A 27,366-nucleotide genomic window follows, 5' to 3' on the forward strand; every position below is an offset into this window, starting at 1 on the left:
GGGGAGGTGTCTGGGCCCCTCACATCTGATCCTAAAGCCCTGTGGTCACATTTCCCTGTTCAGTTGGGAGATCTCGCTCACCTAGTCTAGGAGCTTACAAACACTGTGACCTTAAAGGCAAGAATCAGGCAGCTAGTGACACTGGGGAAGCAGAGCGGGAGAGAAGGAGAGAATGATCCAGGCTAAGAACTGTCTGTTCAGAGGCTGGAGACATGACAGGACGTGGCCTCCTGTAGCCTGGGTAGAGCCACACACTGGGGAAGTGGTGCCCGAGGGCAGCCGGAGAGGTGGGCCGGGGCTGGCTTGGCCATGGTGTCAGCTTGGACTTTGTCTTGAGAAAACAAGGGCCTTAGGAAACCTTTAAAGGATTTAAGCAGGAGAATGGTGGAATCAGGTTTGCGTTATAAAACTCAGACTGAAGTCTACTTGTAGGGCAGGAGTAGGAACAGCCTCCTCGTTAGGAGGCTGCTGCAGGGCCCAGCTGCAGTGGAGGAGATGTGACAGAGGGGAGTAAGGAGACAGTCATTGTGAAGAGGAGCCCGCTGTGACCCCTGAATGAAGGGCGGAGTTGAAGGTTGACTCTGGATTTTTGATCTGAACATCTGGGTAGTGTGTCACCAAGATGGAGATGGCTAGTGTTAGGGAGGAAAAAGTTTCCTCTACCCCTCAAGGTTCTTCTAGCTGGTCTAAGAATCAAACTGACATGAGACAGATTAACAGAAGAAAAAAAAACAGTTTAATTATGTATGCACAGGGAAGTCATAGACATGGGTTCCAAAGACAGGGAGAATGAGGTGCATATGTCATCGTGAACATACCCAGGAGAAGTGGGTACAGGTCTGAGACTTCAAAGGGAGAGGAAAGTTATTCACAGGAGTATGAGAAGAATGAATGTTTAATAAATGAAATACTTGATGGGCCACACAGAAACAATGAGGGGTCATGAAGAGGAATTCTAACAGACTTAGCCACACCCCTCCCTGTCTGCCACCCTGGTCTATGCTGCAGTATAGCTACTGCGGTGGTAGCTCTCCTGGAGCAGGTCCTCCATCCAGATTCTTTTTATGCAGTTGTGGGGTAGGGGTCAAAGTTTCTTTCTGAGTCTTTTGGGCCTTGATTATTCTCAACTCAAATAATCTGCATGTCACAGTGGCACATCTTGGGCAGCCTTCCCTTGGCCCCTACACTGGGAAGGGCAGGAGCTGCGGCAGGTCAGGGAGTGGTGTGGGGAGTGTTGAGTTTTAGGAAGGTGCCAGTGGGAGGAAGGCTGCGCTGGCAGGCAGCATCTGAGGGCTGTCAGCAGGCGTCAGCACTGACCCTTGGGAGAGCTGGATGGTGGCCCAGTCCAGCTCTGCTGGCAGCCCCGGCCCAGCACCCAGCACGGTCACACAGTCTGTGAGGATGGGGGCCTGTGTCCTTCCAGTTCAGGGCTGCCTCTTTCTGTTTTTATCAAGTAACAAGAGCCTTGCCCATCTGCAGCTCCCAGTTGGCAGAAGAATTAATCATGGATACTCAGGAGCAGGGCTCACATTCACTTACACCCTGCACGTGACGTTCCCTCTGACTGGCTGCTTACAGTTCAGGTGCCTGAGACCATGGCTGGGTCGCACAGTCCAGCATCTCATAAGGGATAAGTCATTAGTTTGTCACTTTGAAAAAGCACGCTTTAATCCTCATGACATTTCCAAGTGCTGAGGTGGATTCTGCACTCATAAGAATACTACCCAGCTTTATTAAAGCCAGCAGTAGGAAGGATTTCTTTGGCATTTGATGGCAGTAGAGCTAGTTTAGAAATGTCACATTGTCCTTACTGCCACAGGGGTGTGTTTTAATAGCAAGGGTTCCGGCCTCTGGTGACCGTAGTCTCTCGGGGAAATCCCTGGTAGTCTGGATCACTGCCCTCTTCGAGTCCTGAAGGACAGATTCTGGATGAACAGTGGGCAGGGCCCTCATCTATGGAAGAGAGGAGGCTTTCCAGGATGTTAAATTATGGCTCATTGTTGTGCCTTTGGGCACTTGTGTCCTGAAATGCTTTTGTCACCCTCTCTCTCTAGGCCCCACCCACTCAGGCATACCCAAATTCTAACCCAGCCCACCTGCCTCGAGATATCACTTAACTCTTCTGAACTTCAGCTCATCTGTAAATGGTTAATTAGTAAGACCTAACTCAGAATGTAGACATGGAGATTCACCAAGCGTCTTAGACCGTTCTAGCTGCCAATTACCATGGACTGGGAAGCTAATAAACAACAGGAATTTATTTCTCACAATTCTGGAGCCTGAAAAGTTTGATATCAAGTTGTTGGCAGATTGAGAATCAGCTGAGAACCACCTCCTGGTTCATAGATAGCCCTTGTCTTGCTGTGTCCTCACCTGGCGGAGGGGCAGAGATGGTCTAGGGGCGCTTATAAGGGCAGTAATCCCCCTCATGAGAGCTTTGTCCTTACGACCTAATTACGACCTACCTCCAAACATGTGACACTGAAGATTAGGTTTTAACATATAAATTTTGCAGGGAGATGACTATGCAGTCTATAGCACAAAGCCTCAGTTCTCCTGCCAAGTAGACGTGGTCTCCCTTGATGGATGGCTCCAGGACTGATTGAGAGCATAAGTCATATGCTAACTCCTCTTAAAAATAATGGCTGTCACCTCTGCAACTTCCTGTGTGCATGGTACTGAGCTAAGCACATGACACATGCCCTCTTATTTGGAGTTATTTTATTTATGTTATATAAAGTATGTGCTCTTGTTATCCCCATTCTACAGATAAGGAAACTGAAGCACAGGGAAGGGATTTTCCAAGAAAATGCCAGAAGCTGAGCCCAGGCTGATGGTTCCAGGATCTTGTGCTGCCCCTTGTGTTTCTGAGGCGCACCCTGGCGGGTGGGTGAAGGGAGGGAGGGAGCTGCCCGAGTGCCAACCTTTCAGTTCACTCTCGGCCACTGATGTGCAGCAGTGCTCAGAGCCCCTGGGATGGATCTTGCGTGAGGCCAGAGTGCACTGAGGTGAGGGGACTATGCAGCTAGGCTCCCTTCAGCCCCGGCCCCGGCCTTTCGTGCTCCCCAGGTCACAGTTAGCAGCTGGGCTGGGCTTGGGATCCCTCGCAGAGCCTTCTGGTTCAGAGGCCACAGCAGCCTCTCCTAGCATGGAAAAGCTTTCTTTCTCATTTTTGTTTGGGTGCCATTCATTTCCTCTCTGTGACTGCTTTATTGCTTTCCATTCTCTCAAGCAGTGCCTTTTTGATTTCCTGTAAATTCCTCTATAATCATACTCTTCCCCACAAACATGAGATCATAACTGATAATTTCTTTTCTTGTGCTGGGTATTGCAGTTTGAATGGGGAGGTCAAAAGTTGAAACCTAAGAGCAGGCGTCTCACTTCCATAATGTAGGCTGTGGTTCTACTTGCCTGTTCTGCTCATGATTAAATTGATCTGAAGGTAGAGTAGGAAATAAAAGGAGATACTTTCATACTGTCTAATAGCTCAGTGCCTTGGATTTCAGTTAAGTACTTCTGGAAGCATCACAGAAGACCAAGCATGTCAGTCAGCGATTGCCATGTGCCTCCTTGGGTTTTAAGTGAGACTGTGTTAAATTGAGTCATATGCCGATTTTAGAACTGTTAATTACATGGAGCGAAGGTGTCCTGAATGTATTAATTAGGCAGTGCAGTAACATTCCTTCTCTCCTGCCTTTCTGTGTGCTGGAGATGGTGAGGCATGGATGGTTTAGGGCAGAAATGCACCAGGACCCTACATCCTGGGTAAAGTGTCCCAAATTGGAAAAGGTATATAGATGACCTAGATTCTTGGTCTGTATGTGAAAAGTATTTCATTAGTGTTGCCACCTTTGTGTGCTGATGAATAGGCATTTAACCCTAAGTTAACGAGATGGTCAAGTGGAAGGCGGGGAACTTAGGGCACAGTGAGAATTCCGTGCACCGGAAGCAGGGTGAGGGAGCATCGGGCAGAGAGGAAGGCAGCCCAGGCCTTGGTCCAGTTGCAGAGCAGAGCCTTCTGAGCCCCCTCACCACATGGTCCACATCTGCTGGCCCCAGTCAGGGCTCAAACACACTTGGCTCAGAGCTGAGCTAAACCACCATTTTCTCCATGGCCCCATTTCTTTGAGAGGATTTATTGATTAAGCCTCCTGAGGATATGTAATTCCAACCAGCTCTTTCCTCTCTGTCCCTCCTGTTGTTCTGGGATCTTACCCTTTGTAGCACTGGTTCATGGGGTGTGGAAGAAATAGTCGGGGGTATCCTGTGGTATTGAATTCCCACCCGCAGGCTCCTGCAGAACCATCCCCTGCTCATTCATCTCCAGGAAAGATGGAATTCCTGTTCCTTCAAATGGGTTTTGTTCAACACTGTGGCACTTTGCTGCTTAGAGACTGATTTTGGAAATACTTCATCCTGTCTTGCTACTATTTTAATCAGTGGAGCATTCAGACCTCAGTTAATTCATGTCTTAATCCTGGGTTTAATGCCTAGAGGCAGTTTTGTGACCTGTGAATATTTAAGGGGGAAAAAAGATTGCACAAATAAATCTCAGCCTAGTCCAGTTCTTGTCATTTTTGGCCTGTAGCAGGGGACTCTGGGCTGGGTGTTGGGATTGGTGTCTTGCCAGTGGGTTTCAGCTCTGGACAAGTTCACTATGGATTCAATGTGACCAAAGAAATGACAGTAGAATGTTCTTGGGATGAAAGGAGTATACCCAACTTTATTTCCATGGTGGCAGATCGGTCACTAAAATCTTGTCCCCTCAGAGTGAGTCTGCATGCAGCAAGCGGTCTCTGCCTCCGGGCCTCTGTACTTGGCGCTCCCGCCACTCCAGCCTCTGCTCTGCTCTCCTGCTGCCTTACAGCCGTGCCACTGTGTCGCCCAGAGCACTGGGTGGAGCCCTTTGTATAGTCAGTAACGATGCATTGCCCACATGTGTGCAGTGAGCTAGCCAACCAGGGCCAGGTGAGAATCCTGGCCACAGGAACCTTCGTTTTATCCACACTCCATCCCTCTCAATCTATGTGCCCTCAATCCTCTGCAATGGTCCCCGTGTGAGGAAGCTAGAACATTGTAACTAAATTCCATAATACAAATAACAAAAATTCCAACAAATTATAATAACCCTCAAGCCTGAGGAGGTCCATTGCCACCAAGTGGTCATCCTGGCTGTATTCAAACCAGTTCTACTCAAAGGAGTTAACCAGAAGGACCATGGGTGGGCCCTACAATACCCACCTTCTCCAGCCTCTCCAGCAGGAAGTCCTGCAGACACACAGGCTGATCTTATTGCTTTATCTCTGCCTTCTGCTACATCCCCAGTGGCCAGAACCACCGCTCCAGTCATCCAATTTCTTTCTGTCTGCTCCTGCCTTTTCAAACCAACCCACATCTGGGTCCTCATGACCTTCATGGGGCCCTTTAAATTCTTCCTTCAAGAAGCAGACTGTATTCCTTTTGTGCTTGAGCCTGAGGATACAAGCAGAGCGTGGAGCGCTCCACAACCTGAGGAGGGGGCTGCACCTCTCCTGAAAGAATGCGCAGTTGCCAAGTCCTGGCTTTCCACCAGCTTTCAACCAGGTGGGGCCTCAACTGAGGAGGGGCCGATGTCACCCAGAGCACCGGGCAGGGCTCTTTATATAGAGTCAGTAACGACGCATCGCCCACATGTGTGTAGTGAACTAGCCAGCCAGTGCCAGGTGAGAATCCTGGCCACAGGAACCTTCATTTTATCCACAGAGGGATGGTGCTTTGCCCCTCTCCCCGCCCCTCACCTCTCTGTGCCTTTCTGCTTGAGTAGCCCCTTGGTGTGGTGCCGGTCACTGCACGGCCATGAGCCAGGGGACTCTGCGTGAGTGCTTGAGGCTCCCGCACGTGTCAGGCACCTCCCCTTGCTGGTCAAAGAGCCCAAGCTATCTTCTGCCCAGACTAAAGTGGCACCAGTGTTGGTCTCTTCTCAGCCTTGGGTCCCCTATGCTTCATGGAAGAGGTGGCCTTCATCCTCTCCTGGGGGTAGAAACCTGGCAGATCACATTTATTAACCACCGCCCCACATATCCTCAAGTCGGACCAGGCTGGGGCTGAGTGTGACGTGAGGCATCCCTCCCTGTAGAGGCTGCTGGGCCTAAAGAGGCTCCATCCAGCTCAATCCCCTTTATCTTTTTGTGTTCAGAAGTAATGGAAATAGCCTCATCAGATTCAGGGCAATGAATTCTTCCTGAAGACGAGGAGAAACTGCAGAATGCCGGGAAACCTTATTATTTTCTGCAGTAATCTTAAAAATGGTTTCTGGTGCTTGTGTCACGGAGATAACTGGGCCAGGCTGGGACTCCTGGCCCCTGGGTGAGGCTTCAGGCCCACCGTACCTATGGGTAATTGGGGACGCTGGCACACAGCAGACATCTATTTCAGGCTCTTTAAAGCTTGGATTAAACTGGGCCAGGCCAATGCTCAGCCGGGCTGGTTTTGTCAGAAAGCAGCCTTAGTGGGATGATTTGTCCTGGTTCAGTTTGATTTTTTTTTTAATGTGATTGAAAAATAAGGCCTGAGTAAACCAGCTAGAGGCTCTAGTTTGTCATCTTCCCCAAAATTAAAGTGAACAAGAAACAGGACTCTGGGTCTCGATGGTTGAAAATCCCTGTTGACTCCCATGGGAAGAGAGCACAGTTTGGGCTCCAAGTCTGCTTTCTCCTTGGGCCAATGGCATGCTTTTCTCAGCTCATCTCTAGACTGACGGTGCTCATGCTGCAGAGGGAAGAGGCAGAGGGGAGAGCCTGCGAGGTGGGCTTCTGGGCTTCAAATCCTGGGGCTGCCTCTTCGTAGCTGTGCGCTTGTGGCAAGGCAGTCAGGGTGTTGGGCCACTGAGGCCTGGGAGGCATTTTCCGGCCCTGCCAGGGCCTGACATCCCTCGCTGACCCTGTGAACCGCCCTGGTGACTCCCCAGGGGTGGGGTGGCGGAGGCCTCCTTCCCATTTTGAAATGAGCCACTACTGTCCTTATTGGCAGTGAGGTGTGTTCCAGCGCAGGTGCCGTCCTAACCCAGCTCTGTGTGGGTCTGTCCTGGGCAGGGCACAGTCCTCTCCAGGCATACTGCCTTCTGGGAGGAGACTTAAATGGAAAAGAAATGATGAGGGTGATAGCTTGCTGAGGATTCCTCTAGACCGCCCCGGGAACATAGGGAGGGGGTTTAGCCTGGTGGGAAGATGGAGGGAGCCCCTCCCCAACCTTGAGAAGGGTGTGGTTCAGGCGGGAGCTGGAGGAGCCTGGGCAGAGCAAGTTCCACGCAGAGGGGCTGGCCTTGGGGTGGGGGGGGTGGAAGGTGGAGACAAGCAGGAGCAGGGTCTGGAGAACCTTGTGTGTGGGTAGTTTTAACTCCATCCTGAGGACATCTCGAGGCCACTAAAGATTTGAAACAGGGAAAAACATGGTCAGATTTGCATTGTCTATAAAGATCCCCAGCCGCCGTCTGGGAGCAGACAGACCTGCAGGCTTGGAGGCCCGAAGAGCCAGGAGAGGTTGTCCAGGCTGGAGAGAATGGGTTCTGGACAGAGAGGTGGTGAGGTGGACTCACAGCTCTTGGTCATCAGTTGGATGTGTGAGCAGCAGATGCGCAGGGAGAGGTGTTGCCCAGGTCTCTGTTTTAAGCAACAGGAGTGGCAGAGCTGTGGTTTGAAATGGGGCATATGGATGGGTGAGAGTCTCTGCCATGCCGAGCTGGGGGTCCCTGGGGGACCTGCAGGCAGAATGCAGAGGGGAGGCCTGTGTTAGAGATGGGTAGGGAGCAGGTGCAGAGGGGGTTCTGTCGGGGAGACGGAGGAGGGAAAGCAGCCAAGTGGTGCCTGAGGAGGCCGGGGTCACCGTGCGCCTTCCCCCCTGGGAGGCCACGGAATGCCTGTGGAGTTGGCAGCCTGGGGCCATTATCCCACACCTTGGTGGAGGGTACCTGGCAGAGCCGTGGGCCTGAAGGGAGAAGAGTAGAGTGGGTGAGGAGATGGTGAAGAGGTTTGAGATAAAATGTAAAAGCTCCTCACCCTCCTTTCCCACGGCCAGGACTGCTAGGGTTTCCTTTCTGGACATGTGGCTGGGAAGTGAGGAATAAAGCTTGGCTGGAGGAGGAGGAGGAAGTGAGTGGTCGTGGTAATAGGGGTCAGGTGGATGGAGGGTGTGGGCCCAGGTGCATGTGTTATGGGGCTGCACCTGATGGGGCAGAGGGCACCCCTTCCCTTGTAAGGATGGAAGGAGGAGAGGGAAGGGGGAGGGAAGGCCTGGGGGTTTGAGGAGTTGATAGGAGATGAGTTCATTCTTCTGCTGAGTAGCGGAGAGGGGTGCTGATCTGGGGAAGGGAGAGATCTTCAGAAAGTAGAGGCAGTTGAGAGTAGCTCTCTGCATGTCTCCCTATAACCCATGGCAGAACTGGGGCCTTGGGGAGAAGTGGGGTGGTGACTAGGAGCTTGCTGGGGTCCTTTGTGGCCTCAGAGCATGCACGAAGCACAGGCTCTTGTTCATCCTTTGTGGGGGTTTGGCCAAGACTGAGTGGATGGATGGGCATGGGGCCTCAGGTCTAGAATGTTGGCAAGAGTGGTGACTAGAAGGATGGACCAGGGCTCTGAGCTGGTAAGAGAGGCAGTAGGCTGGAAACCTGCGAAGCCTGGACCTGGTTCCTGCCTATATTGTTGCTCTGGTCATCACTACATTCAAGAACAGAAAGGCCTAGTCTTCACTTACCAGTTCCCAGGGCTGGTGCTGAGCTGGGCAGCAGTGAGGAGCAAAGCACCAGGGGCTGCTAGGTTGTCCTGCAAGTGGATTTGGACCCCAGGAGCCTGAGCTGCTCATCTGAGTCCTGCCTATGGCCCAGGACCCTCGCCTCCTAGCACGGGAACAAGCTTTCTGTTCCCCAGGTGGGTTGTTCCCGGCACCCTGTGCAGAATCAGAGGCACCTCTATAACGATAAAGAGCACACTAGTAGGCATCCAGGCCTGGGCCTGCAGTCTCAAGAAAGACAGGATGTTCATTTGGAAAAAGTCACTGTGTGTGGGAGTTTGTCTTTCCCATGTCGCCCAGAGGTTTCACAGTCTCAGAAGGCATCACTGTGCTACAAGGTAACTTCCTCACTTCCTGGTTTCAAATGGCTGGCTATCCCAGCTGGGTGGCAGCATGGAGAGGGGTCACTGGCCTGATGGAGGTGGGAGCACCTTTCCTGCCATCCTTGGCCTGCCTCAGCTGAGGCCAGCTCAGGGCAGTCAGGCTCCAGAGGTGGCCGGATGAGAGGGACACTGGGCATGGAGAGGCAGGGCTGGTCTGCATTGTCAGACTCTGGGCTGCTCTTGACGGTGCGTGTGTTCCCTTTGTGAGAGGGAGAGATGGCCATGTGAGAGTTTTGGTGAAGGTGGGTCACCTTTCGTAAAGGGAGCAGAGCTGGCCATGAGGGGTGCACTGAGGACTCTGTGCTGTTAACGACTGGGTATGGCCGCCACTTAAATGTCCATGACCTGGCATTTTTGCCTATTTGAAATGGTTGGCAGTAGAAAGCAAATTTTATTTAGCTACTCTATTTGAGTCTTAGCTGGGGATGAGATTCATTACAAAGACCCAAAACCTAACCAAATTTGGTGCATTAGCGTGAGTTTATTGTGAGGACCTGGCAAATCCTTGGAGTCCAGTTGCAGGAGGCACAGCTGAGTCTCAAAAGGACAAAAGGGTCCCTTGGTTGTAGTTCCATGCCCCACATAAGCTCCATCTCACTGCCAATTCTGTCTTCTCTTCTGCCCCTCCTCCCCTGCTTCTCTCTGCAGACCAGCTGTTCCATATTCATACCTGCACTCAAGGCTAGAAGCGGCTGCACCCCTCATCCCCATTCCAGCCCACTCCTACTCCCCATCCCTGTCTCAGGCGGGCAGGGGGTGGGGAGGACCTGAGTCGCATGGTATTTCTCAGTTGCTGTGGAACCCAGGGTGGTGGGGGTGGTGGGGGAAAATGGGAGACCTCTTCTGCCGTCTGGGCAGAGCCCTGGGATACAGCACACTAGATTTTGGTCCAGCAGCCTTGCCATGTAGATTTTATTTCTATCCTGTGGATGAGGAAACTGAGTTTCAGTGAGGTAAGATGTGTCTGGCTGCAGAATCTGGGCTGCTTCTACCACACACAGTGGCTTCCAGATCTCATAGCTGGGATGTGGCCTACGTGTCTGAGGCTGGCATGAGGTCAGCATAGTGAGCTTATCACTCCTGGGGCTTGGTGGCCCACCCTGCCACCTGCCATGACCAGGCAGCCTGGCTGGGCATGACCTGGCCCTGTGCTCCCTCCCAGCCTGCCCAGGATGCACCCACCCCGAGGTCTCCCTGCAGGGGCCCAGCCAGCCCCTGCTGGAAGCCACTGACTTGCCACTTTGTTTTTCTCCCCTCTGCAGCCGGGTCTTTAAGACAGACATGGAGCTGGAGGTTTTGCGATACACCAATAGAATTTCCAGCGAGGCCCACCGGGAGGTAATCTGGGCCCCGGCGTGCTGGGATGGTGCTCTGTCTGGGCTGGGCAATCAGCCTTGCTCTGTATGGGGCAAGAGGGCAACATGAGATGGATGGTCTCTGGGAGGGAGCTGCTGTGCACGCAGGCAGCATGTGTTGCTTCAGGCCAGAGATGCTGTAGTGGCTCTTTTCTGTTCCCCAGTGGGGACAGGGGAGGGACAGCAGAGGCTTTGCCTCAGTTCCTCACCGTAAGGCACCCACCCTTCGGAAATTTCCAGCAAGAAGTTTCCCCCATTTCCAGGAGGGCAGGGCTCTCCTTCCTGGCATTTGGGCCATTCCAGTGCCTTTTAAAGAATCTCTGTCCTTACCCATGATTCAAGCACATTTATTACTGTCCTCCATTTCCTGAAAACGTCCTCATGTGGTTCCTTCCCAAACTTCCCAGTTTACCTGAGAAGTGGGAACAAATAAGGAAGTGTATTTCTCAAAAGACATTCAGGGTGACTGGGATAGCTGGGTGCCCACTTAGTGACCATCACAGCTATGTGGTCATTTGTGGGCAACAGAATCTCCTGCATGAGTTCATTTTCTCTGTGTATTATGAAAATTAAACAAAGGAAACCTTTTGGGATAGCTGTTAGAGCTTCCTTAGCATTAAGTGTTCAGCAAACATCTTGGGTAAATCTTTACCACCTGAGCTATAGCTTGGTGCTGGGTGTTTACTGGCTTCTGAATGGAAGTGCTCCAGAGTGGTTTAAATAAACTATATGGCCTTTGGAGCTTTAAAAAAATTCTAATTTGTCACAGTTCTGCACCACTGTGTGCACATATCATTCTTTTATTTTTTAAAGAAGACATTCCTTTGAAAAAGTGCTACACATTATTTACAAGGCAGTGTTACTTATCTCCTTAATACAAATGTCTTTGCTTAATATCCATCCTCCAGGTAATGAAGGCTGTAAAAGTGGGAATGAAAGAATATGAGATGGAAAGGTAAGCTGCTGTGTTTCTCTGGGTAAAGATTAAAATGCAAAAAACAGTAATTTATGTTCTCTGAGCAAGTAACAGATGAGGCACCGCAGCCACACGCACAGATTGAGTGGGGATTATAAGCAGGGCTTCAGCATGGTGGGCAAAGAGAATTTTTCTTCTGGCTGGGGCCACCTCCCTGGCTCTTGGCAGAGTGATTGCTGGTAATGGTCTTTGATTACTTTTCAGGGTGCTTCAGTGCCCCATCGTTCCACTCTTGGACTTCGTTTCTGCAATTTGCAGGCAACTTTACCAAATAGCTGCTATTGTGACTCTGAAAGCTGCTAGTAAAACAGCTTGCCATTTTTATGTGTAAACAGTGCCATTATGTCTGCTGTGCATGGACGACTGGGTCGTGGGATGGTTAAGTGTCTCATAAAGCGTTCTGGAGAACTTCATTGGCCTTCGGCTCCAATTAGGCCTGCAGCGAGCCAGTGCCAGCTGGGGTGCTTCCTGCAGCTGCCCAGCCATGAAGGGTGTCTCCTGTCCTGCTCATGGCAAGAGAACGCCCCTGGGTCAGCCCCAAATTGCCCCAGTGGCTCCCCTCCCACCCATGTCCCACCTATTCCAGGGACTCCCACCATTGACCGCACCATCTGGAAGCTTCCCTAGGGAGAGGATACTGAAGAGGTGGTCATTTATCCCCCTGTGACATGATGAGAAATATGTATTTGGTTTCTGTCCCCAGTTCTTGGCACAGAGCTTTTTGGGATTCCCTGAATGATGGAGGTGAGAGGTGTGTCTGTTCTTCATCATAAGCCCCTTTCAACCACGCCTGAGTTTCTGCTGCTGCCGGACTCTTGGAGGGTGGAGGCTGGTTGCCAAAGGAGGCAACCAGGGAATCAGAGGGTTGGAACTTCCCACCCGTGGCCCCCAGCCTCCAGGGAGAGGAGCAGGTCTAGAGATTGGGTGCTGACCAATGACTTAGTCAGTGATGCCTGCGTCATGGAACCTCCATGAAAACCTTAAACAACAGAGTTTGGGAGGCTTCTGGATTGGTATACATGTGGAGGTGCTGGGAGGGTGGCATGCTCAGAGGGCATGGGTGCCCCACACCCTCCCCCATACCTTGCCCTGTGCCTCTCTTCCAGCTGGCTCTTCCTGAGTTGTATCCTTATCATAAAGTGGTGGTAATTAAATACAGCATTTTCCTAAGGTCTGCGAACCATTTCAGCAAAGTATCAAGCCCAAGGAGGGGGTTGTGGGAGCCCCGATTTATAGCCAGTCAGAAGTACAGGAGGCCCAGACCTGTGATTGGTGTCTGAGGTGGGGGCCGTCTGGGGGTCTGAGCCCTTGACTTGTGGGGTCTGTGCCAACTCTGGCAGTTCGTGTTAGAATTAAGTTGTAGGACACCCAGTTGGTATCCACCGAGAATTGGAGAACTGCTTGATGTAGAAAATCCACACATTTTGGGTGTCAAAAGCCTTGTGAGTATAGATAAAAAGAGTTTCACCTCATACCACCCCCACCCACGGTCTGGGGCTGCCCTTCCTAGCTGGCCTTGTAAGAACTCTGTACTGCCTTCCCTAACCCACCTTACAGGGTCCCAGTCCCGCTGGGTGCCCTTGGGGCCTCTCCTGCCTCCACATCCCCCCTTCCATTCCAGTCTTTCTGGCCTGCCCACCTTGTCAGTGCGGGGAAGGCATGGGACAGCTGGAGCCAGCAGTGGGCAGTGTGGGCGTTTGTGTTCACCCTCACACCGTGGGGATGGGTGTCTTTTTCAGATCTAACCCTGAAAGGGGCCTCTGTGTTTCTCTCATCTTACGCTGGGTGGGGAGAGGTTAGCATGGCCTTGAAGGCCCTTGTTGCTGTGGCGTCCAGGAGGGGGCATGGAACAAGTGCTTCATCAAGGAACCAGCCGTGTCACACACCAGGGCATACAGAGCCGTCCTAGCTTTCGCCTCTGCGTGGTCTCGTGCTGCGGTGCGGTGTCTGCTCGGGGATTCCAGGGTCCCCGCCCCTGCACCCATCCAGAACGGGAAGAGTTCTCCAGGGCTTCCAGGGAGGTGAGCCGGGCAGTGCTCCCTCAGACTGGCACTGTCCCAGAAATCTGTTCCCGACTGGACTGGCCCACAGTGACCCACAGCTGATGCCTCAAATAAAAATAACCAAGATATTAGAGCAGGACTAGCTTGCCCCAGTGTGGGGCCCTGCCCTGCCTTCCTCAACTGCATGCTGGCAGCGATGCGCCCTACGCTGCAGAGAGGCCGCCTTCAAAGGGGGCTCCTGGGAGGGGCCTGAGCTGTCCTCCCGCCTAGTGTCCCAGAGGCCAGCCCTGCCACAGCCTGGACAGGCCTGTGTGGAGGCTCTGTGTCGGCAGCCGGCCCGAGTATGCTTCTCCCACCTCCTTACTCCCCCTCCCCCACCACCAGGTAATGGAGGTCTTTTACTTCTTTTAATGGGAAATTTCAAATATTAAAAAACAAAAAGGGTATAATGAACCTTGAGGTCTCCATCAGGGTTTTACATCTAGTTTTGTTTTATTGTAGTAACTAAATCCCAGACATCATGTCGTTTCACTGTAAATATATTGGTAGGCTACAATGAAGGTAATTTTTTTCCTTTCTATGACTACCATGTTATTATTATATCTAACCAGGTTACTATCTAGGCCATATTGGCCCAGAGCTCTTTTTAGAGTTGGTTTATTTGAGTTGGGGTCCACAGTCTGCACACTGAGTTTGGCTGTTGTCTGAAGGAGGGTCTCTTAGCTGAGCTCTGGGGAGAGCTTACCTCGGTCTTCGGATGGCTGGGCCTCCCCCTGCCCGCCGCCTGCTCCTCCGCCTCCCCACTCCCCATGTTGGCCCACCGCTGCGTCCTCTGCCCATCAGGGTGGCCTCTCAGAGAAGTGAGCCTGAAGCTCAAGCCCAGAAGCAGCTGCCCTCAGGTTGCCGAGTGGTGCTGATTGAGCTCCATGTGCAGGTGTGTACACTGCGTGTCCCTGTTGTGCACTGTGCCCACCCTGCTGCTGGCTGAGAGGATGCAGAGGGAAGCATGCCATGCCTGCCCTCCTGGGGTGGAGGCAGGGACGGAAAAGCTGAGGCAGAGATGGTGAGAACAAGGGATGGAGGCCGTTCCTGAAGGACCGGTGGGTGGGTTGGTCTTTTGGGGACAGAGGGTGTCACCCACCAAGACGGTAGGCAGGTGGGTGCCCTAGGACGTTGTCACATCTTGGGATGTCCCTGGCCAGATTTGAGGAAGGCACCCCCTACTGCCAGTGGGAGCCCAGGCCCCTGGGGCTTCTGCAGTGCTGGGGTGGCGCACATCTCTCCACCTCGAGCTCCCTCCCCGTGGTGCCTCCCCTGTCACTGCCCAGGTTGCTCTGCATCACAGTGTTGTGGTCTGTGCCCTGAGGAGTCTGGAGGCTTCTTGGAGGCCCCATCTCATTTGTCTGCAGTGTCTGTCCCTCAGATGGTGGCAGGAGGTATGTGTGGGTTGGTTGCGGGGATGGATGGGAACTGAGCTATTTTTCTGCTGTCCTCTGTGCCACCATGACCTTTTGAATTCTCTTCTTAACTAGGTGAGGAATATAAAATCTCTAAAGCAGGTGTTGGTTCCCTGCGGTGTGGCCCCCCTTACACTGGCTGGACCTACTCTCAGGAAGGTCTGGGGCAGCCGGACTCCCATGCCCGCCACTGACCCACTGGGCTAGAAGAGTGTCCCTGGAACCTACTCGGTGTTCTGCAGGGAGCATGGCCAGCAGCTGCCCTGCAGAGGGATGTGAGGCAGGAAGGGCAGGGGCTGAAGTGAAACAGGACTGGAGGGGTGGGGAGCAGGAGGTGGGCAGATTTTCTTGAAGGAGGGCAGTGCTACTCAGACTCAGAAGATGCTGGCCTGGGAGACCCAGTTCTGAGCCTCATTTTTTTTTTTTTCGTTTTATTGTCACAGGTTTATTATAAAATCTTGAGGGCACATTTTAAAAAAAAGGAAGTGAGCCAGTGGCATTTATTAAGACACCACCTCCTTTGTGCTGTGTGTGAGCGAGCAGCGTTTCAGAGGAAATGAAAATCATTTTCTGCAATTGAGGTGTAGTAAATTGTGTTAAACCAATAAGATGTTAATGTTTGGGCAAATCGGGCACTAACAGCATCTGACTGCAGGCCCGATCAGGCAGTCCATTTTACTGCCTCATATCATTTCATGTTAGTGGCGTAACCGGCTTGTAGCCGGCTGGCGTGGGGCTGGCAGCTGAATCAGTTACCTGCAAACACTAATTTAGAGCATGCTCAATTGGCTGTGTAAGCAGGTCCTGGTTCACATTGCCACGAGGAGATTAATAACAATGTTTTTGACAGCCTGGGACCTTAATTGAAATTATGCCCTCTTTCGTTCCAAGCCATGAATGGAGCATTTTGGGCTCTTCCGTGACAGCTTCCATGGGAGTTGTGGGAATCATGTAAAAGGCAGGGTCTGTGGGCTCTGCTGCGGGCAGCATGGCTGTTCTCCACCCTGGGCTGGGGTCCATGGCACCTGGCCATGGCATCCCCGCCCCACCTGGAGACCCTTGATAAGGATGGAGTTTTTCTGTGCTCTTCTGTCACAGGCAACAGCCCATAATAATAGCCTCCTGTTTTCTTACAGTCCTTTGTTAATGAAGAACTTGCCCAGCTGCGCTCCTCTCTGCTAAAGTCTGGTGGCTTCTTCCTGCTCTTTGGCCAGAAAAGTGTCTTGATTCTGCCCACTGCGTCTAGACTGGGCCTGGGAACCAGTCTGAGGGGCTTCTCCCCAGCACCAGAGGGAGGGGGTCTCCTCCCCCCACCCTGCACACACACACACATGACACACATACATATTACACATGTCACACATGCACACCACATGCATGCATGATCATACATCACACACCACACATGTATACCACATACCACACATGCACCACACACACATATATACTTACCACATACACACACACATACCACACACACATAGATTCCAGGCCATGGGGGTGCTAGGTCAGGTGGTTGATCTTTCAATTTATTCACCCCAGGGAGCTGATTGCAAAACCCTTGCTACTTTCTTGTTAAACAAGGCCAGTCCCCACACCCTTAGGATTAGAAAATTAAACTCCAGTGAGAAAGAGTGGAAGGTGGGAGAGTTTATAGGAAACCCCACACACAGCCCTGCTAAGCTGTGGTGACTGTGGCCGCAGAAGGCACAGGCAGCTGAGGCAGACAAGCTGCCTTTTTCTGGCTCCTCCTGCAAGCCTTGCCTGGCAGAGCTGACCCCTGAGCTTGTCCCTAACCATCCCCAGCCCCCTTGAGGTGGCTTCCCTGTCACCTCAGCAGGGCTGCATTTCCAGCTCTCTGGAGGCTCCTGGGCCTTCTCACATTAGCATCCCTGTCTGTCATCTGTCCCTCCTGGTGCACCGTAGCCCCTAAAGGACCTTCTTGGGTACCTGGGTCTTGCCCGGGGTACTGGGTGTGGTAGGCAGACATGGCCCTGTATGGCCCTGGCCACCCCTCCCCTGGGTCACACAGAGGATCCAGGTTTCACTGGTGATGGATGTCACCAAGAAGTCCTTATTTCTCTGCTTCCTGGAGGTTTTGGAGATGTACAGCTTCCAGTCACCTGAGAGAGATCTGATCTAATCTGGGTTCAGCTGAGGCAAGCTGGGGCCTCAGTGAGGCTGCCCTCAGTTTACCTCCCTCCATGAAGCTGCTAGAGTCCTTTGGGGCAGGTCTGGGTCCAGGCAGAGATCTGAGCCCTTGGGTAAGAGTGGGTGTGATGGAACCTCTGCAGGGGCCTGGTCACTGTCCATGGGCGGTACCCTGCACACATCCTCTCTCTTGGCTGCCTTGAGGGATGAGGCCATGGTGTGGCTCGCCCAGAGAGGGCCCACTGAGACCCCGGGGCTAGGTGCGGGGAACGCACTCTTTGCTTTGTATTGTGAGCCTGATGCAGGTCTCCTGCCGGCACTTCCTTGGCTGTTGGAGGCCGGGCACACACAGCCTACCACGAGAGAGCTCAGGAAACCCCCCATTTGTTTGGTGTACCCCTCAAGATAGCAGCCTGTGAGTCCTGCACCCAGCCAGCCACACCTCAGTGAACTGAGACCTTTCCAAGATCCAGGCCCTCTGAGGAGAATTCCTGTGTTCAGGGCAGGCTCTGCCTCGTGCTGAGCAGGGCAAGTCCTGTGTGGTTAACCAGCTTGCTCTGTCCACATCACCTGACATGAAGGAGGTATAGCTTCCTCTGGGAGGTTCCACAGTGCCCAGTGTCTGAGAATGTTCCTGGGGCCTTGGTGGTAGAGCAGCTGTGGGACTCTGTGGATTAAAGCAAGGATAGCTCATTTTGCCTCTAAGAGTGACTGAGAATTGGGCACATTTAGAGTACAAACCTACCTGGTATCCAGCCAGAAAGCTAGACAATGAGCCAGAGGGAAAGGCTTCCTGCACATAGGCAGCCTACTTGATGCAGCCCTAATTAGAGCTTTGGGGGACAAAGCCAATAAAAATAGGCATTTTCTTTTCAAATGCCAGGGGAATTGTATCTCAAGAATCCCATTAAGTAATAGTGTTGCCTCAGGCGTGTTTATGGATTTAACTCTAGTGTTTCACCATTGAACTTGATTCTGTTGATTTCCGATAATTATTTTCATCAGATCAAGGAAGTAGCATTTTCTTTCTGGCTACTAAGAGATTTTATCAGGAAAGGGTGTTGAATATTATCTGCTGCTGAATATTATCTGCTGCCTTTTCCGCATCTCCCTTGGCTGTGTGTGTGTGTGCGTGTGTGTGTGTGTGTGTGTGACACCCATATTCCACCATTGTTACATGATTTTGGTACATCTGTCACAACTCATGAATGGTCCTGACATATTATTATTATCTAAAGTTCACACTTTACTCCAGTTTCTTTAGCTTTTACCTGATACTCTTTCTGTTCCAGAATCCCATCCAGAACACCATGTTACATTTTGTTGTCCTGTCTCCTTTGGTTCCTCTTGGCTGTGACAGTTTCTCAGACTTTTCTTGCTTTTGAAGACCTTGATGGTTTTGAGGAGTCCTGGTCAGGTATTTCATAGAATGTGTTTCAGTTTTATTTTTTCTGATGTTTGTCTCATCATTAGACTGCTGTTGACCTTGGTCACCTGGCTGAGGTTGTGTTTGTCAAGTTTCTCCATTGCAAAGTTGTGAGGCAGTCCAGTGCTCCCGCCCGGCACAGCTGGTGAGACCTCAACCTGGGAGAGGGTTCTTGACTCTGATCGAGAAAGAATTCACGAGCAGGTGGGTGGAGTGTAGGTAAGGAAGGAGTTCATTAAAGCAAGAGTAGAAGCAAATGGCAGCAGGTGTGCAGGCAGCAGACGCAGCAAGAGCAGAGGGAGGGAAGGGAAGCTCATGGAACTCCTGCTCTGTGTAAGGCAGATCCCTGGCCAACTCCTAAAACCAGGGTCACCTGGTGTCCAGTGTCTGCTTGATCTGCATTGCATGGGAATGACGTCCCTGCCACCCCAGGATTTGGGGAAGCCACGAAGCACTGGATTGAGAGTTTATGTTCTGAGAACTTCCACTTCCCTACTGATCTGAAATAAAACAAGCAGAGAGACAAGGATTGTGTGAAGACCAGAAAACTGAATGAAATAGCAAGTGACAAAGACATTTACCACCAGAGGTGGAGGTTGGAAAGTTCTTGTCTTTATCATGGAAAAGAGTTCGGAGATAAGTGCAACCAGCTTATGCGACAGGAAACTATATTTGATATATGAAAGTACACACTCAGGTGGGAGTGTGTGCAGGCATCCTGAGAGGAGGTGCACTTAAGGGTTTAGGTTTGGGGTTTTGTAGGGCTTGTTGGGCATGTTGTATACAGGTGATTCATAATTCCTTTGAAATTTTGTCTAAAGAATAGGGTTAACTAGGTGACTGTGCTGATCCGGATCTCAGCATTCTTTATCCACATAGGATCATTTACTCTCCAGAGATCTGTCTCTTCTCCTGGTTCCAAAGTTAGCTAATTGATTAAGGGGCTGGAAGGAGAGGAAGAATAGCACATAGATTAAGTTAAAGAATAAACTGGGCCTTTTCACAGACTAAGTAGCTTTTACAATGGTATGACCCTTGTCCCACTTCCCTGCTGTATCTCAGAGTCACTGTCCCCCTTTCCCGTGCTGTGCCTTTGGAAGGAGGATGCTATGCCCGGCCCACACAAAAGGCACGGGGGAGTTGTGCTGTTTCCCCTAGGGGGTCTGTCTACACACACTCTTTGTAATTTTTCTATACAGGAAATTTGTCTCTTCTTCCCATTTATTTATTCAGCCAATTATGTACTTGTATGTGTGTGCACTCATGGGTATTTATTTTATACTTCGGGTTGTTGTAATCTGGTATTATGTTGTTTACTGTGTTGCTAAGATCAGTCCATCTTTGGCCCTGGGGGGCTCTTGCATTCGACTCCTGTGCTTCCCTGGCATCTCCGCCACCCCCCCCCCATTCATGTTGTTTGTGGAGCACTTTCCCTTCCCTCCTGACCTTGTTTTGAACATCTGTCTTTTAACTTGCTTAGTGGAATCTTAGTATAAAACTTATTCATTCTTTCTTCTTTAGTGATAAATGAATTTTGGCTAATAAATTTTTGAGTGCTGCCTTCACCATATCCTAAGAAGTTTTGATTGATTTGATTTTTGACCTAAGAAATAAACTAAGAGCAGTAGTTGGTTAAATTGCTTGGTTAACTTTTCATTACTGGTTTCTGGTTTTGTCCCCATTGTAGTTAGGAATGTCGTCTCTGTAAATGTAATTTTTTCTTAGTCTTGAATTTTTTATTTGTGGCCTCGTTAGAAATATTTTTGTCAATAATTTATGGGATAAAATTAAACATTTATTGGAAACCTTTTTTTTTAAGAGTACATTCCTTGATGTACCTTGAATCAGGTTTCTTATCTTACTCCAGTCTTCTGCCTCCTCCCTTATTTTTGTACATTTACTCTAGGATTAAGAGAGGTGCTTTTATGAATTCATTTTTGTGATTCTTGATCGATTTTTGTTTTATGCATTTCCACACCAAGTTGTTTGAAGCACACAGGCTGATGATTGCTGTGTCTTTATTATGCAATATTTTACCTTTTTACAGCTTACATAAGATGTTTTTTGACTTAATCTTTTTTTGTCTTGAATCTAACTTTATCTGATACTGATTTTGCTATTAAATGTTTCCTTTGTTGCGTTTCTTGGTGTCTCTTCACTTACTCCTTTACTTCTGACTTTGCTCCTTCCAAACAGAGGGCCTGCCCGTGTTGGGAGGCCAGTATGTTCCCTCTCTCTTCCACAGTCTCATTCGATGCTTCTGGTTTCTGTTTTGTCTTTCTGGCTTCTAAATTTTTTTTTTTTGCTGTTGGAAAGTTGGTGAAGTGTCCTTTGTTCTCTTTTATGCGCATTCTACTTTGTTGTAGAATTACTTTTATGTTAAGAAAAAAATGATCAGTATTTCTGTATGCTCTCCACCTCTGTTAAAGTTAAGCAATATCCATTCCTCCCTTGGAAAAATTAGAAATTTAGCATGGTTTTACTCTGTATCTCCTTTCCCTCACCATCCAATTTCTTATTATATAACTTATCTTTCCATCAGTTATTTCCAACATTTGTGTTATTTAATAATCATTTTAATTACAGTTATTTAGACTCAGCACTCTTGCTGCATCTAAGGTGGGCCCCTGTTTTGTGCCATGTCTTCCCTTTCCCCAAGTGCTTTTCACTATGACCTTGTATATGGGGAGCCCTTTTGCTGCCTCCTAGGTAAAGGATGCTTTACCTGGGTTACTCTTTGTGCTATGAAACCATTCCCTCCATTGTTGCCTGAGATCTTAGGCAAATCCTCTCCTTCATCCTTTCTAGGGAACTTTTTATTTTCTTGCCTTGACGCTTATGGGATTCTTTCTTTTTTTATTTTTTATTTTTATTCAGGTATCATTGATATACAATCTTATGAAGGTTTCACATGACCAACATTGTGGTTACAACATTCACCCATATTATCAAGTCCCCCCTCATTGCAGTCACTGTCCACCCGCATAATAAGATGCTGTAGAGTCATTACTTGTCTTCTCCATGCTATACTGCCTTCTCTGTGACCCCGCTACATTATGTGTGCTAATCATAATGCCCCTGAATCCCCTTCTCCCTCCGCAACCCCTACCCTTTGGTAACCGCTAGTCCCTTTTTGGGAGTCTGTGAGTCTGCTGCTGTTTTGTTCCTTCAGTTTTGCTTTGTTATTATACTCCACAGATGAGGGTACTTGTCTTTCTCTGCCTGGCTTATTCCACTGAGCATAATGCTCTCTAGCTCCATCCATGTTGTTGCAAATGGTAGGATTTGTTTTCTTATGGCTGAATAATATTTCATTGTGTATATGTACCACATCTTCTTTATCCATTCATCTACTGATGGACACTTAGGTTGCTTCCATATCTTGGCTATTGTAAATAGTGCTGCGATAAACATAGGAGAACATATGTCTTTTTAAATCAGGCATCTTGTTTTCTTCAGGTAAATTCCTAGGACTGTAATTACTGGGTCAAATCATATTTCTATTTTCAGTTTTTTGAGGGACCTCCATGTTGCTTTCCACAATGGTTGATCTAATTTACCTTCCCACCAGCAGTGTAGGAGGGTTCCCCTTTCTCCACACCTCACCAGCATTTGTTGTTCCTAGTCTTTTCTGTGTTGGCCATCCTAACTGGTGTGAGGTGATATCTCACTGTGGTTTTAATTTGCACTTCCTGATAATTAGCGATGTGGAGCATCTTTTCATGTGCCTGTTGGCCATCTGAATTTCTTCTCTGGAGTAGTGTGTGTTCATATCCTCCGCCCATTTTTTAATAGGGTTATTTGCTTTTTGGGTGTTGAGGCATATTAGTTCTTTATATATTTTGGGTGTTAACCCCTGTCGGATACATCATTTACAAATATATTCTTCCATTTATGTATTTTTTAATTTGATTTGCTAATATTTTGTTGAGGATTTTTGCATCTATGTTCATCAGGGATATTGGTCTGTTATTTTCTTTTTTTGTGATGTCTTTGCCTGGTTTTGGTATTAGAGTGATGCTGGCCTCATAGAATGAGTTTGGAAGTATTCCCTCCTCTTCTACATTTTGGAAAACTTTAAGGAGGATAGGTATTAGGTCTCCTCTAAATGTATGATAAAATTCAGCAGTGAAGCCATCTGGTCTAGGAGTTTTATTCTTAGGTAGTTTTTGATTACCAATTCAATTTCATTGCTGGTAATTAGTCTGTTCATGTGTTCTGTTTCTTCCTGAGTCAGTTTTGTAAGATTGTCTTTTTCTAGAAAGTTGTCCATTTCTTCTAGGTTATCCAGTTTATTAGCATATAATTTTTGATATTATTCTCTAGTAATTCTTTGTATTTCTGTGGTGTCTATAGAGATTTTTCCTTTCTCATTTCTGATTCTGTTTATGTGTACACACTTTTTTTTTTCTTGATAAGTCTGGCTAGGGGGTTATCTATTTTGTTAATATTCTTGAAGAACCAGCTCCTGGTTTCATTGATACTTTGTATTGTTTTATTCTTCTCAATTTTATTTATTTCTGCTCTACCTTTATTATGTACCTCCTTCTATTGACTTTGGGCCTCATTTGTTCTTCTTTTTGTAGTTTCATTAACTGTTGAGTTTAGACTGTTCATTTGGGATTTTTCTTCTTTCCTGAGGTAGTATTGCGATATACTTCCCTCTTAGCACAGCCTTCGCTGTGTCCCACAGGTTTTGGGGTGTTCAGTTGTTGTTTTCACTTGTCTCCGTATATTGCTTGATTTCTCTTTTTATTTGGTTATTGATCCACTGATTATTTAGGAGCATGTTGTTAAGCCTCTATGTGTTTGTGGGCTTTTTTGTTTTCTTTGCATAATTTATTTCTAGTTTCATACCTTGGTGGTCTGAGAAGCCGGTTGGCATGATTTCAATCCTTCTGAATTTAGTGAGGCTGTTTTTGTGGCCTAGTATGTGATCTATTCTGGAAAATGTTCCATGTGCACTTGAAAAGAATGTGTGTCCTGCTGCTGTTGGGTGTAGAATTCTGTAGATGTCTGTTAGGTCCATCTGTTCTAATGTGTTGATCAGTGCCTCTGTCTCCTTACTTATTTTCTGTCTGGTTGAGCTGTCCTTTGGAGTGAGTGGTGTGTTGAAGTCTCCTAAAATGAATGCATTGCATTCTATTTCCCCTTTTAATTCTGTTAGTATTTGTTTCACATATGTAGGTGCTCCTATGTTGGGTGCATAGATATTTATAATGGTTATATCCTCTTCTTGGACTGACCCCTTTATCATTATGTAATGTCATTCTTTGTCTCTTGTTACTTTCTTTGTTTTGAGGTCTGTTTTGTCTGGTACAAGTACTGCAGCTCCTGCTTTTTTCTCCCTATTAATTGCATGAGGTATCTTTTTCCATCTCTTCACTTTTAGTCTGTATATGTCTTTGGGTTTAAAGTGAGTCTCTTGTCAGCAGCATGTAGATGGGTCTTGTATTTTTATCCATTCTGTAACTCTGTGTCTTTTGATTGGTGCATTCATTCCATTTACATTTAGGGTGATTATCAATAGATATGTACTTATTGCCATTGTAGGCTTTAGATTCATGGTTACCAAAGGTTCAAGGGTAGCTTCTTTACTATCTAACAGTCTAACTTAACTCACTTATTACAATATTTCAAACACAATCTAAAGGTTCTTTTTTTTTTCTCCCTTCTGTCTCTTCCTCCTCCATTCTTCATATATTGGGTGTCATATTCTGTGCTCTTTGTGTATCCCTTGACTGGCTTTGGGGATAGTTTATTTCATTCTGCATTTGCTAGTGATTAATTGGTCTCCTTCCTTTACTGTGTTTTTATTTTCACTGGTGACAGATATTTAGCGTTAAGAGAACTTCCATCTATAGCAGTTCCTCCAAAATACACTATAGAGATGGTTTGTGGGAGGTAAATTCTCTCAATTTTTGCTGATCTGGAGATTCAAATTTAAATGATAATCTTGCCAGGTAGATAATCTTGCCAAATTTAAATAATTCTTGATTAGAGTCCCTTCTGTTTCATTGCATTAAATATATCATGCCACTCCCTTCTGGCCTGTAACGTTTCTGCTGAGAAGCCTGATGATAGCTTGATGGGCTTTCCTTTATACGTGATATTTTTTCTGTCTGTGGCTGCTTTTAATACTCTCTCTTTGTGCTTGATCTTTGCCACTTTAATTATTATGTCTTGGTCTTCTCTTTCTAGGGTCTCTTGTTTTGGGAGATCTCTACACTTGCATGACCTGAGAGACTATTTCCTTCCCCAGATTGGGGAAGTTGTCAGCAATTATATCCTGAAAGACACTTTCTATCCCTTTTTCTGTCTCTTCTTCTTCTGGTACCCCTATAATGTGAATATTGTTCCGTTTGGATTGGTCACACAGTTCTTTTTATTATTCTTTCATTCCTAGAGGTCTTTTTTTCTCTCTGTGCCTCAGCTTCTTTGTTTTCCTGTTCTCTGATTTCTGTTTTCATTCACCATCTGTGGGATTCTTTCTTTACCCTTGACAGGAGCAGTATTTCCCTAGGATCTGTCTTGGTGGTCTGCTGGGCTTTGGAACCCTGCCAGCCTCACTAACTGGGTTGGAAGCCCAAGTGAAGGTAGCCCCTTGAGAAGAGGTGTGGGTAGAGCCTTGTGTTAGGTGCCACAGGTGGGTGAACCATACAACTCAAGTGGTGAGACCCAGGTCAGGTGGATTCTGACCTAGACCCAGGAAGGGTGAGGCAAAGAAGCAATTGCCCCCACCACACTGACCAGATGGGGTGGGAGGAGGACACTGTCTGTTGACTGTGACCCAGGTGACAGGACTGGTGATGTTAGCATCATCTCTGTGGGGTCAAGAACAGCTTGGCCACCAGTGAGGCTGGTTTGCCCACAGAGGACAGGCCAGTGGCAGTAGCCACTTGCACACCCAAGTGTGAGTGTCACAGCACACACTGTTTCCTGTCTATTGTCCCACTGGTCCCTCCCCAGGGCAAGTATTTATCCCCTTGGGTCACATTATCTGAGACCTGTGATGTAATTATTTATCATGTCATCCTGACACATTTCACTCCCTGTTTTCCTTCTCAGTTAAGAAGCTAATGTGGTGACCTGTTGGGGACCAAAAGCTGTGCAGACAGTCCTGGGGTTGTCTTTTGAGCTCCTGTGGTGATCTAGGATATGGTTCTTTAATCTGAACAATGAAACCTTCTTCACCTCCTGGCCTTCTTTTAAATTCCTGTTCCACATGTATCGGGTCCCCTGGATACCTCATCCAGGCTCCTGTCTTTTCTCTCATAATGCCCACTTCTGCAGCAGTGAAACGTCTTCAAGCTGTCTTCCCACTCACTTCCTGTAACCCTCTGCCACCAGCTCTGCTGCTCACTAATTATGCCCATTTTATGACTTGCCCACCATGCCTTTCATTTTAGAGAGCCCCTTCCCATCTTGTCCCCATCTCCCTCTGCGACCACCTGCTCCTGCTCTTGAGATGGGCTGTCCTCACAGACCCCATGAACACGTGGGTCAGAGATGCTCTAAGGTACCTCCCACCTCCCCCAGGGAGCCTTCCTCAGGTTCCTCAGAGTCTGGGCTGCCTGTGGACTCACTGTGTAGAGTGAGCCGCACAGCAGCACTAAGGGCCTTTTCGGGGCAGCAGGAGGCATCTTCCCTGCAAGGGGTCATTGCTTGGAGTTGCTTTGGCCAATAGGGTGTGGAGTCTGCATTTCCCTGGGGCCTCTGAGAGAGTGGACTGCAGCCCCTGTGGGCTTCCAGAAACTTCTGTCAGGTTACTTTCTTGTTGGGGGGAACCCCTGGTGTCTCCACATCTCACTCCACTGGAGGAATTTTTCTGGCAGGACAAAGGCCAGAGGCTGTAAACGTGGTAGCCTTCGGGCTGGACCCGGTGCACAAACAGCTTTAGTTTGGCCCACACAATGGGGGTTGTTTGTTTGTTCTGGTTGTTTTGAGTCAACAGTTAAAAACTGGAGGCATCTGGCTTTATGTGGAGATTGGAATAGGTGGTAACGTTGGGTTGGAATTCCCAAAGAGCAGCAACACAGTGGGAGCTGTGTAGCCTTTGAAGTACACACTGTAGGCCTCCCCACACTGAGGCAGAGCCTTCCCTTCATTCTGTTCATTGCTTTCTTTCATAGTTGAGAAAGATTTCTCATATCAGTGTCTCTATCAAAAGAAGGAAAAATAAAAGATAGTCAAAGGGTCATGTATTGCAGGAAAAACGGGAGAGCTATGGGGAAAGAAACTTTCTTGTGTTTTGTGTATAAATATCTAGTCAGCTTCACTCCTTTACAAGTTACCTGCCAGGTGCCCCAGCCCCCCACCGCCTGAAAGAGCCTTTACACTTTCCTGTGCACCCCCTGAAGGAGTCCCGTGGCAGATAGGAAGGGGCAGGGATGAGGTGTATGACCGAGGTGCCCCTGTCAGAGGGGAGTCCGTCCTCTTTCTCTCTGACAATCAGAAAGTATGACTCCAAATCTCAGAAGCATCTAGTGAGGAATTATCCTGTAGGAGCCCTTTTTTCAGTTTGGCTCCCGAAGCAGATAGTTACAATTATGCTGCGAGGTTTGGTGCTGGTTTTTAGAAAATTTTCATCCAGACCTATTATATTCTGGTGCAGAAAGGTGCTCCCTGTGGGAGCAATTATTCTGGGCTGGGAGTTTTTCTCTGCTAACTCTGAATTCTGAAGATGTCATGAAGGTTTAATCCAGGAACTCTGAAGCACGTTTCCATATCTGCCAGTAGGCATGTCTGCTCTTGAAACCTGGAGGTAATTTGTGATATAGCCACAGAGAGGTGTTTCCTACTTAGAGGTCCCAACAATGGGCTCTGGGTGCTGGGTCCCGCCTGAGCCCCTC

At 48.7% G+C, this 27,366-nt stretch overlaps 1 protein-coding gene across 5 annotated transcripts in view; it reads left to right on the forward strand.

Moving 5' to 3' along the window:
- PEPD (peptidase D) overlaps positions 1 to 27,366 on the forward strand; it is a 119,152-nt gene that overhangs the window by 37,702 nt on the left and 54,084 nt on the right. For 4 of the 5 annotated variants that reach the window (XM_073225961.1, XM_073225963.1, XM_073225965.1 and 1 more), the window contains 2 exons: positions 10,409 to 10,484; positions 11,410 to 11,456. The exons of the other annotated variant lie outside the window; for it this stretch is intronic. In XM_073225961.1, the coding sequence (XP_073082062.1) occupies positions 10,409 to 10,484; positions 11,410 to 11,456 (123 nt within the window). The remainder of the gene's footprint in view (positions 1 to 10,408; positions 10,485 to 11,409; positions 11,457 to 27,366) is intronic. 5 annotated transcript variants of the gene reach the window in all.

This window comes from Manis javanica, chromosome 17 (genome assembly GCF_040802235.1).
Source record: "Manis javanica isolate MJ-LG chromosome 17, MJ_LKY, whole genome shotgun sequence".
In the NCBI taxonomy this organism is placed as follows: Eukaryota; Metazoa; Chordata; class Mammalia; order Pholidota; family Manidae; genus Manis; species Manis javanica.